Source organism: Diabrotica virgifera, chromosome 9 (assembly GCF_917563875.1).
Source record: "Diabrotica virgifera virgifera chromosome 9, PGI_DIABVI_V3a".
NCBI lineage: Eukaryota > Metazoa > Arthropoda > Insecta > Coleoptera > Chrysomelidae > Diabrotica > Diabrotica virgifera.
Genome location: NC_065451.1, coordinates 1,231,718 through 1,244,023, shown reverse-complemented (window position 1 = coordinate 1,244,023; position 12,306 = coordinate 1,231,718). Strand labels below are relative to the sequence as shown.

Genomic DNA, 12,306 nt, shown 5'->3' with positions numbered 1-12,306 from the left:
AAGAAGAAGAAGAATATACGTAAATATAACCATAAACGGAACCACATAGTTAAACTCTGTGACGTCACGGGTCGTTTGAACTATTTTAAGATAAGAAGACTTTATTTGTACTTCTTATTATGAGTTTTTGAAGCGTGAAATTTTGGAAATCTCATTTTTATACAAAACTGAACATTATTATGTAATAAAAAAAAGTGCAAGTTTCATATTCTGAATGATGAATGACTAACCTGAGACAAACAGCTAACCACTCCTCAACCTATTCATTCAGGTAGAGACTTTAAAATGCAGACACATAGTACAATAAATCACTTGAGAAAGGCACTCCGCCGAAACAGCTATAGTGGCATTAAGTTATAATAAATTTTGTGGAAGTATTGAAAATAAAAGTTTTCAGTGTTTTATTGTTAAAATTCATCAATGTTTTGAATCAGTGCCTGATTCCCCATAATCCCCAGATTTGACACTCACTGATTATTATCATCTGTTGTCAAAGTCTGTTATTACTCATCACTTTGTAGATATGTACCTCCATTTAGTATTGCTGAATTTGTTCTCTTTCAATCTTACGTTGCTCTCTAGCTTCATTTCTGGAACAAGATGTGAAGCTGGAGATAATACGTTGGAACAACTAACAGCGATTTGGTTTTATGAAAGGTAGGTAGATAAACAACAGACGCAATTGTCATTGTAACGCAGTAGATGGAAAAATACAGGAAAAGAGAATTAAATGCTCATATGGTATTCATTGATCTTGAGAAAGCATACGATAGAGTTCCTCGGAAAATTCTGTAGTGGGCGCTCAATAAAAAAGGAGGCCCTAGTGAATACAGAGTGCTGCATTAGTGCGAAGAAGTCCAATTACTCATTTATCGTAAGAGCTACGAAAAAAAAAATAAGGTAAAGTTGGGACATAGACAGAACCGTACTTTAAAAATATTTTCAAATATACAGAGCCACCAATATTGACAGAGTGGAACAAAGTTATCTTTTCTTAACGAAACTATATTTTTACATTTTTGAACTCTCCTCGATGTACTCGTTTTTTAATATAGGGTTTTGCAATGTTATACCAGGTAGGTAGTTTAAAAGATAATTACGTTTTATTATTAATTTCGTAGCAATATTAACACCCTATCCTATAAAATTATAGAGATTTGACATCAAAACATCTATTCACATTCAAACGATTTCTATTATAGTATACCATTATCAAAAATATAGAAATATTTAATTTTGTTTGGTATACAGGATTGGTCGAAAATGGCAATGAGTATTTTCTGAGTTTTCATAAATAGAACAACCTGTATTTTAGTATTGTAATCAAATGCTATTTAATGGTACTTTTTAATATTAGTTTAATTTGTTCCTGCACTCACTAACAAAATTCTACTCTTTTAATTCACCCTCGTTAAGTTCTTGATGCAATTGTGCATAACATGATGCATCTTTTTACTTTTTCTATTTTAAAATTCTTTCTATACTGCCACAACTAATTTCAAAATCATTTAAAATAACTTCGTACTAATAGGAGGATTATCAGTGACACTAACGGCCGGTTTCACAAGTCGAAGTTAACTTGTGGTTAAGAGATAACCAGAAGTTACCCCGAAATATGTGTTTCACAATATCAGGTCAACGGCGAAGTTGTGGTTAACCGACAGAATTTTTAACCAGAGCTTGGAGTGATGGTTAAGCTCTTAACCAGAGGTTATCCTAACCTAATTTCGTTTTATTGACAGGACAGAGTGTATACACGTAAATTATTAATTACAGATATGAATTTATATGATGTACTTAAATGCGTTTAGCATTTCAGCGGCCAATAATTGTTCGATTTTTAAATGATTTGCTTTCTGGGGTAATTATTAATACATACTATATTCTCTTGCTTGCTACATGTTTTTATATTAACAATTTAATTTTAACAATATTGGCGAAAGACCTTAAAACAAATATTATTCTTAAACAAAACTTAAAATGTATAATGTGCATGTAATATACAGTATGTGTACTTTAGTTGGCCACGTATGGGAAGCATTTTTAATATTAATTTTACGAAAAAAAGATACTTCAAAAAAGTTTTGCATAGTAATTTTTATGGTCCAAAATCTAAGATGCAACCATCATGTATGAAATTTTATTAATCCCATAGGAGGTATGTTAAAATATATGAATTTTTAAAGCAAGCAAGGTAGCAAGAATCAACATCAAAAATATGATTATGCAAATCAACCACAAGTCTGACTGAATATCCTAACCACACATATACACACATTTATTTTTCCTTAATCTGCAAAATAAACTCCACGACTAAATATAAAATCCTTAAAAAATATATACAACAAATTAATAGACATAAAGAAATATAACAATTTATTGAATTTATCCTAATAAAAATCAATGGAAACTCATCTGACTGATCAGCTGATTTGATAATTCTTCCATAAAAATGTTATTTCTGGTGATCATTGTCCATAATTTCCTACCAACATAAGAAAAATAAAACAAAACTTAGGGTCAACTAACCATGATTGAATCTGTGGTTGTGAAACAGCAACTGTCAGTTAGACTGTGGGTAAAGGTTAGTTGACCGCTAGGGTTAACCACAGATTGTGAAACCGGCCGTTAGAATTACATTTAAGAGGCAACATTAGCGCGTCATCAATGTTTTTGTTTTTCGAAAGTTCTGCGAACTTTCAACAGCGCGGCAACAGTGCGTCGGCAGTACGACAGTGACATTCTATACAAAACAATAATTATTATACTTATAGGCGCGCTAAATGTTGCCAACTCAGTCAAGTTTGATTTCTTATTCTAGATATTCGATTTTTAGTAGTTCCAATGTGACACAAAATCTAGGCACGGGATAAAAAAGTTTATTTGAAGAAAGTGTATTTTTTGTTCTTTTTAATGGAGGTACAGGCTCGTTTTTGCAATATTTTATTTAATTATAGAGTAATTTCCACATACTAACATATTCCTCAAATTGGGCTCTGTACCGCCATTCTATACTATACATATTACGAATATGTGTGCCAAATATCTCGACAAAATATTCAAAATTAAAGCCGCAATCTTGGAACGCGTTTTCCGCGCGCTACTGTTGCCTCTTAATTATTTTTTTTTAATTTACAATAGTTTTTGTTCCATCAGATTTTTCGCAATCTACGTCTCCAATCTGTTTGAACCGTTCTAATAAACTTTGAAAATATTCTCTTCTTGTTTCGTTAATAAGAGAATTTCTTGTTACTACTAGCACATTTTTGTTACACTCTCCAAGCACAAAAACCATATCAATCAGTTCCTTTTTAGAACATTCATGTTGGTAATAATAGGTATCAAAGAAACAGGAACTATAAAAATAGTACAATGCCAAATGTTTAAGCAAATTTAACGTCAAAGTCACAGCCAACTTCGTAGAATATTGTGTATTTTTATTAATATTTTATTTACATACCAGCAATCTTAACTTAGTTATTTTGATATCTCATTCAATATTAACAAATGAAGGATCAGCCTAGATAAGATTATTGCTTTTTTTTTCGAAAAATTATTTTTGATTGAATATTTTCACGGCCAACCTAATAAAATTTCACCTATTTGTTGCAATAATTAATATTTGGTTCAAGGAATCACGAAGAACTCATAAACTAAAGCGATTAGGTATAGGGAAAGCTTAAGAAATAATAAAGTGCCTATACCATAAAATATCTCTTTCTATTTTGCGATTAACTCAAGTTTCAACCATGTATACCAAAATAAAATATTTCGATATGTTAATAATTTTGGACAATAGTAGACTATATTAAAATCGTTTGATCATGAATAGCTTTTCTGATGCCAAACTCTACAATTCTACACTGTGTTTAATATTGCCACGAAATTAATAAAAAAAAACGTATTTAATCTTTTAAAGTACCTCGCATACCAGTACAAAACCTTATATAGTACGTTCTTTAACGGTAAAATATTGCAAAACCTCTAAATTTTAAAGAACCGCTTGGACTGACTTGAAATTTGGTACACACATAGCTAACAAGTCAAAGAAAAAAGTGATATTGTGCCGATGTGTGCTTTTGCCCTGGGGGTGGTTTTCACCCCCTCTTGGAGGTGAAAAAATATACTTCCAAAGTAAGTCCGGAAATGGATAAACTGACTACTTTTCAAGTTATTTGCCAGTGAATATGTTCATTTTTTTTAACAAAATAACCACGCTTTTAGACGGTTTTTCGCAAATAACTCAAAAAGTAAGTATTTTGTCGAAAAAAACATTCTCAGCAAAAATATAGCCCGTAAAAAATTTTAAAAAATGGTGTATATACCACGTCTCTCTACGTAATAGAAGCAGAGTTATATCTAATGAAAAATAGGTTCATATTCGTCAAATTCCAAATGGAATACTTTAACGTGAAATAACCAAAAATGAAGCACATTTCGGGGAAAACTCATTACAACTTATTTAAAGTGTTTAAAACAAGCTTCATTTTTGTTTTATAAAAAAAATTTCTAGCGTCAAAAGTAAACAAGTTACGCTCAAAATAAAGCTAGTCCTTTTTTTTTGGTAAAAATATCGGGAAAATCGCCTCCTAATTAGTATCTAAAATGAACTTAATCGTTACGACTTCACAAGTTTTTTGACTCGTGTATGTATTGTTTATATGATCTGTAGGTTTCATCGGTTCAAAGACCTTACTTTTGAAAGGGCTGTAGTTAAAAGGGGTTGAACGAGTCACTGATCACGAATGTATGCAAATTTAGAAACACCAAATCTTAATCAATTTTTGTCTTATAGAAAAACAAAAAATACAGGATATTCAGAAACGCAATGCTGACTTTTTTGTTTTTAGAAATTTTTGGTATCTCTAACAATTTTTAAGTTATTTTGAAAAAAGCATATTTTTCAAAATTTATAAAATTTTACTTTAAAACCAAATTTTTTCAAAAATAAGCACTTTGAATTGATGAAACTTACAGATCATATAAACACAACATAAGTCGAATAATTTGTGGAGCGGTAACGATTAATTTCATTTAAGTTGCTAATTAGGGAGTGGTCTTCCCGATTTTTTTTGCCAAAACAAAAGGGACCAACTTCATTGTAAGCGTAACTTGCTTACATTGATTCTAGAAAGTTTTTATAAAAACAGAAATAAAGCTTTAAAAAAGTTATAATTGATTTTCCCCAAAAAGTGCTTAATTTTTTGGATATTTCATGTCTAAATATTCTATTTGAAATTTGGCAAATATGCACCTATTTTTCATTGGCTATAACTCTGGTTCTACGTGGTCCAGAGACCTCACGCGGACACCATTTTTTTTACTCTTTTACAGTCTATATTTTTACTAAGAACGTTTTTTTCGACAAAATACTTACTTTTTGAGTTATTTGCGAAAAACCGTCTAAAAATGTAGTTATTTTGTTGAAAATGAACATATTCACTCGCAAATAACTCGAAAAGTGTTGACTTGGCGAAAAAGCTCTATAGAACAAAAGTTACTTAAAATCAGTCAGTTTATATATTTCCGGACTTATTTTGGACATATATTTTTTCACCCCCAGGGCAAAAGCACACATCGGCATAATATCACTTTTTTTCTTTGATATGTAAGCTATGCGTATGCCAAATTGTATGTCAATCTAAGGGGTTCTTTAAAATTTAGAGCAAAAACCGTGAAAGAATGTACTAATACTGCAAAAACTAGAAGATCGAGGAGAGTTCAAAAATTAAAAATATAAGAGGTTCCAAAAAAAGATCCGTTGGTTCCATCCTGTCAATAAGGGCGGCTTTGTAAATTTGAAAATATTTTTAAAGTATGGCCCTATTTCAGCCCCAACTTTTACTTCAACAATTTTTTTTCGTATCTCTGACTGTAAATGAGTAATATACTTCTTCGCACTAATATTTCACTCTGTATATTATGTAAATATCACTTTATCTGAATTCTTACTTTTTAAAAACGAGCAAAGCTAAGATCTAGTCCCTGTTTGATGCATATAAGGACCTGTACACATGACAGTGCTTAAAGCCGCGGTTTTAAACTCGTTAAACGCGTGCTTTCATGTGTACGATACCAATAAAACGCGGCGTTAAACGCTGTCATGTGTAAGGGCCCTTAACGATCACAATCCTTTCTAACATTATTTACCTTGACCAGCTTCCGTACCGGATAACTCCTCCGTGATGGTCTCTAGCTCCCCGACCAAATGTTCCTTTTCTTCTTCACTATCCGACGTCTCACTCCCACTCGCGTCACTATTAGATTCACTCCCTACTACGCCACCCTTCGCGATCACATCATTCCCGTACGCGTCGTCGTCTTCCAGGATATCGTGCGTATCTTCTTGCGTGATGTTGATGGTGTCCGATTGGGAATCCGTCTTGATGATCAGCGAATGGCCGCCTTGACGTCCGGCGCTGCGTTTGAGTGAATCCGTAGAACAGAATTTCTCGACGTCTTCCGCGATCGTATCGAAATTCCTGACGGCCGATTCAAAACTAAATTCGTCACCTAAACAACCGTTCTTATTTTTAGTTTCGTCTGTTTCTGTTGGGGAACGAGAGTTATTTCGGCGATGGTGGTAATCCGGGATAGGAGTCCTCTCTTTCGCTTTAGAAGCGTTGTTGTTATTGTTATAGTTTAGTCGATGGGTTTCGAAAACGGTCATGGCAGCTGCGACGACTGGGCCGTTTTTACACATCTTCCTCATGTCTTGGAATTTATTATTTTAAAACCTTTATAATAATATAAATTAAATATAATACTATTTAACACATTTTGGAAATTAAAAGGAAAACAACAAATCACCATCTATAGGCGAGGCAATGAAGCACTAAACCTATCAAATTTTTCCATTTTTTGTGCATTTAATATTAAGTCCGGATTTTTCTGAATTGTAAAGTGTTTGCACTAATTTTGTATCGAATTTCCATAAAACGACAGAAGAAGAGACCCATTCTGAGCACCAAGCACATTTTAGACAATCGCCGACATAATATTGGTGTTCAGCGACCCTTAAACCCTTAACCCTCGTAAGACGGTGCGGGGTGCAGCTGCACCCCAGACCTCGTTTTTCTCACCTATCTTTTTTAATAATTTTTTTTTATTTTTGTCCATTTTTTTATTCGCATTAAATTCAGTTCTAAACACATTACACCCATTGCAGCATCTAAGACGCTTTACGTTTACGTGATTTTTTGGAAAAATGACTGTAGGGTGCAAATGATGAAAATTTGATATCCTAAATTGGACATTTCTGGTGTTCCACTTGGAGCTAACAGAGCTACGGGGCAAGGTCGGTGTTACTTATGTCAGAGAAAAAAGACCGAAAGTCCCGACATAATTGTATTATGTGTAAAAACTTTGTCTTGCTCACTCTGTGAAAAATTTCATGTGTTTATCTTGCAACGATATTTTTTTTAAGAAGAAATGGGTACTTTGTTTGTAAAATTATGTTTCATACTATAATAAACAAGTCCTATTTTCTTCCAAATTAATTTCCCCAACGTTCACATATAAAAAAAAATGGATATACAGATGGGGTGCAAATGCACCCCGCACCGTTGTTTACGTAAGAATCTAAGCACCGCTTTACGAGGGTTGAGTAAAGAATTTGAATTGATTTTGTATCGAAATTCCATAAAGCACCACGAGACGAGACCCATCCTGGTCACCAGTTGCCTCGAAGACCACCGCCGTCATGATATTCGTATTCAGCGAGCCGCAAAACCACCGAGTATATTGAAGTCATTTCCGTCAACTACATAATTCCGAATTATAAAAATGTATCATTTTCCATCACTTCGAAATGCTGCATTTTCAATAATACAATTTTCATTTCGTCATCACCAGTTTAGTTCACAAAGTTTCTTAAGACTCTTACGAATCGAATGCAACAAGTTTCATTGAGATGCATCTAACTGAAAAAATTTGGTAGGTTTATTACTTCATCGTCTCGCCTAAAATAACAAATCACTACCATTTTTGGATGTGTTGATTAAAAAAGGAGAATACCTACAAAATATTTAATTTAAGTATACAGAAAAAAAAATATACAGAAATTAAATTTCTACTATTCTGGAACTGAGACACAAGATCCTCAACATAGACATGGAGTAGGTATCAACTTAAAGAATTCTGTAACGAAATATCTCAAAAACGTAATGCCTACATCTGATAAATCCATATTGATAAGGCATATACTTCCAGTATATGCCCCTACAGCAGACAAATCAGACACAGAAGCTGAACAGTTCTATGACCAACTACGGAATGTCATAAAATCAATGTATGACATAAAAATTATTATTGGTGACTTTAACGCCAAGGTACAAAAAGAAGCAGTAGACGTCATGGAAGCTTTTGGCTTGGGAGGAAGGAATGAACGAGGAGATATTATAAGTACAATTCTGTCAGGAAGAAGAGCTGGTAATTAAAAATATCTACTAGATCTATTATCCAGACTGCACTACTGCTTGAAAAACATGACTCATCTCAACTTCCATAAAAAACTCAAAGAAATAAACACCTTCAGAAAGTGTAACTACTCAAAAATATCACAAGACAATAACATCATATAGACCAGGAATATACCGACTTTCCCAAGAGACTCTTTGATACAGGTACAACTGTTCTATCTAACAACTGCTTTTGATAAATTTGGTGACAGCAGTCAACTTTACAAAAAAAGAGGATAGAAATTAAAATGGGAGTTTATAGAGTAATTTTTGTTAATTTGTTGAGTTAATTATTGCAAAAATAGCTTCAAAAGTTTGAAATTGAAAATATATACGCATTTTTAATTTTTCGATTTTTTGAAAATTTTTACAAACGCAAAAAAAATTTTAATTTTGCGTTAAAATGGGAACAATGTATGTTAAATTCTTATACAATCCGTTTGCAAAAGTACTTACTGTGATTTTAAGCTCATACATTGTCCTGCAAGGATTTTACATAATATTATCATGCACTCATCGTTTCCGGCACGTAGCGTAGTCTCCGAAAAACCTGATTTTGCAAAGATGTGTCTGATACTATACGCTCCGGACAGTATGAATAATTGTTCATATTTAAAAAGATTAAAATCATTATTTTTCGGAAACTAAACGCTGCGTGCTGGAAACGATGACTGCATGATAATAAGTAGAATCTTTTTAGATACACAGTTGGCCGTTTTTTTTTAATTCACCGGAGCTTTATTAATAAACATTAAAAACCTTAGAAAGCACAATTTCAAAGATAAAAAGTTCAGGTTTTGACAAAAAAAATTCAAACCGATTCATTTAAAGATGAGCCTCATGATGCGTCAAAGATGAAGGGTTTCAAAAACTGAATTCATAACTTCAAATTTACAAAAGTCCCAATATCTCCGGTTCTAGTCAAAGAAAATTGATGTTTTTTTTTTAAATTCGGGGTATCTTGTTGCATAGATTATAAAAATACAATTAGTTAAATTGTGAATTTTTGAAGTTATACTTCTTTACGATAGAGAGTGAAATTTTATTATTTTATATACTAAATTTTTATATATTTTATATTTTTTTATATGGAAATACCGGGCGCATGCGCACACGGACAGTATGTAATTCATTGCTAATCTTTCAAGATATGTATGTATCAGCGCTATCAGCGCAAATAAATCATTAAAAGGATATATTAGTGTTTTTAGTAAATGTATTATTTATTATAATTTTTGTGTCTTTGGATTTGTCTTCCTCGGGAATAAGATATTTTATACTAATAGTAAGTATATTTAAAGTATTTTTGTATACTTCACTTGATGTTGTTCTGAAGCTATTTCCTTGTGGCATTTTTATGAATAACTATTTAGTGGGAAATAAGCCACAATTAAATTAAAAAAATAATTTTATTAACGTTTCGAAGCCCAAATAGGGTTTCGTTGTCAAAATACAAAATACTATTAAAATAAACAAAAATGTTGTTGCTAAGTAAAAAAATTCTTCTAATAAATTTATTTAATCTGACTCATTTATATTGGCAATTCAGACGTATATTATACATTTTAAAGTAGAAGACTTTAAAATGATATCTCCAATATTTATGAGTTGCGTTCCTGGGACGACTTTACTAAAAGATAGTTCATTCGATTACATGAAATCAATCCCAACTCAAGAATATCCGTCACAAAAAAAATCATAGCACGTGATCTGTCTTTAAAAAGACAAACAAATGCAACGATGACAGTAAAATTCTCGTGTTAGAGATTCCATAGTAAATCACGAGGGAAAACCAGGAAAAAACCTCGTGATACTATCCCGACATCGTAAGTATTTGGTCTTAAATTTAATTTACTTTCAAAAAACTAATACCAAATTCTGACTTTAATACAGGGTGGGGCATTAGTGTGACAAAGTCCAATTACTCGTTTGTCGTAAGAGATACGAAAAAAAGTTATTGAGGTAAAAGTTGGGGCACAGATAGTATCATATTTTAAAAATATTTTCAAATATACAGGGGTATCCGTATTGACAGGGTGACACAAACTTATGTTTTTTTAAATGGAACACCCTGTATATTTTTACATTTTTGGATTCTCCTCGATGTTTCCTTTCTTAAAATATATGGTTTTGTAATATTATACGAGGCAGTTTAAAAGTTAATTAAGTTTTTTTGTTAATTTCGTATCAAAATCTACACCCTGTAGAATTGTAGTGATTTGACATCAAATTTTCTATTTACATTCAAACGATTTTTAGTATAGTCTACTACTGTTAATCATTAATAGTATAGCGAAATGTTTAATTTTAGTATACAGGGTGGGTCGAAACTCGGAATGAGTATTTTCTGAGTTTTCTTGAATGGAACACCCTGTATTTTAGTATTGTAATGAAATTACATTTTATGGTACTTTTTTATTTCTTAAGCATTCCCTATACCTAAGTGCTTTAATTTGTAAGTTATTCGTCATTCTTTAAGCAAACATTAATTGCAACAAAAATTACGTAAAATTTCATTAGGTAGCCGTGAAAATATCCAATCAAAAGTAATTTTTCGAAAAAAAATACATAATAATCTAGCCTGATCCTTAATTTATTAATATTGGATGAGATATCTAAATAGATTCGTAGTTAAGGTTGTTGGTGCTTAAAATATGAATCAAACATACAAAATTCTGCCTAGTTGGCTATGACACAAAATTTGCTTAAACATTTGACATTATGCTATTTATATAGTTCCAGTTGGTTTGATACCATTACTTATATTAATTTTTCTAATGAGGAACGGATTAAAATGGCTTTGTGCTAGGAGAGTATAACAAAAATGAGCTACTTGCAATAAAAATTTATCATCAGCAATTCCCTGATAGACGACAATCAAAAAGAGAAACTTTTGAAAGTATACTAAAACGGTTTCAACAGACTAGATACTTAGATTGTAAGAACGATTGTACTAATATGCAGATCCTTAGTGACACTAAGGATTACATTTAATTGCTGTTTTCTTCACTTACAATAGTTTTTATTCGAGCAGATTTATCATAATCTAAATGATCAGTCCGTTGAAACCGTTCTAGTATATTTTTAAACGTTTCTCTTCTTAGTTGTCGTCTATCAGGGAATTTCTGATGAAAAATTCTTATTGCTAGTAGCACATTTTTGTTATATTCCACTAGCACCAAAATCTTATTAATCAGTTTCTCATAAGAAAAATACATATTAGTAATGGTAACAAAGCAACTGGATCTATAAAAATAGTATAATGTCAAATTTTTTAAGGAAATTTAGTGTCATAGCCGACTAGGTAGAATATTGTATGTTTTTATTAATATTTTGCGCACCAACAACCGTAACTACAAATTTATTTGGATATTTCATCCAATAGTACTAAATTAAGGATCAGACCAGATTATGATGTATTTTCTTTTCCAAAAATTATTTTTGATTAAATATTTTCACAGCCACCTAATAAAATTTCACGTAATTTTTCTTACAATTAATGTTTGGCTTAAAGAATCACGAATAACTTACAAATTAAAGCACTTAGGTATAGGGAATGCTTAAGAAATAAAAAAGTATCATAAAATATAATTTCATTACAATACTTAAATATAGGGTGTTCCATTTAAGAAAACTCAGAAAATACTCATTCCGAGTTTCGACCCACCCTGTATACTAAAATTAAACATTTCGGTATACTGTTAATGTTTAACAATAGTAGACTATATTAAAAATCGTTTGAACATAAAATAACAATTTGATGTCAAATCACTAAAATTCTACAGGGTGTAGATTTTGCTAAGAAATTAACAAAAAAACGTAATTAACTTTTAAACTACCTCGTATA

General features: G+C 31.6%; 1 protein-coding gene across 6 annotated transcripts in view; it reads right to left on the bottom strand.

Annotated features, from left to right (window-relative positions):
* Positions 1-12,306, bottom strand: part of LOC114324911 (liprin-beta-1) — a 114,740-nt gene that overhangs the window by 55,449 nt on the left and 46,985 nt on the right. For 5 of the 6 annotated variants that reach the window (XM_050662856.1, XM_050662859.1, XM_050662857.1 and 2 more), the window contains exon 2: positions 6,151-6,737. The exons of the other annotated variant lie outside the window; for it this stretch is intronic. In XM_050662856.1, coding sequence (XP_050518813.1) covers positions 6,151-6,712 — 562 coding nt within the window. In that variant the 5' untranslated portion in view covers positions 6,713-6,737. The remainder of the gene's footprint in view (positions 1-6,150; positions 6,738-12,306) is intronic. 6 annotated transcript variants of the gene reach the window in all.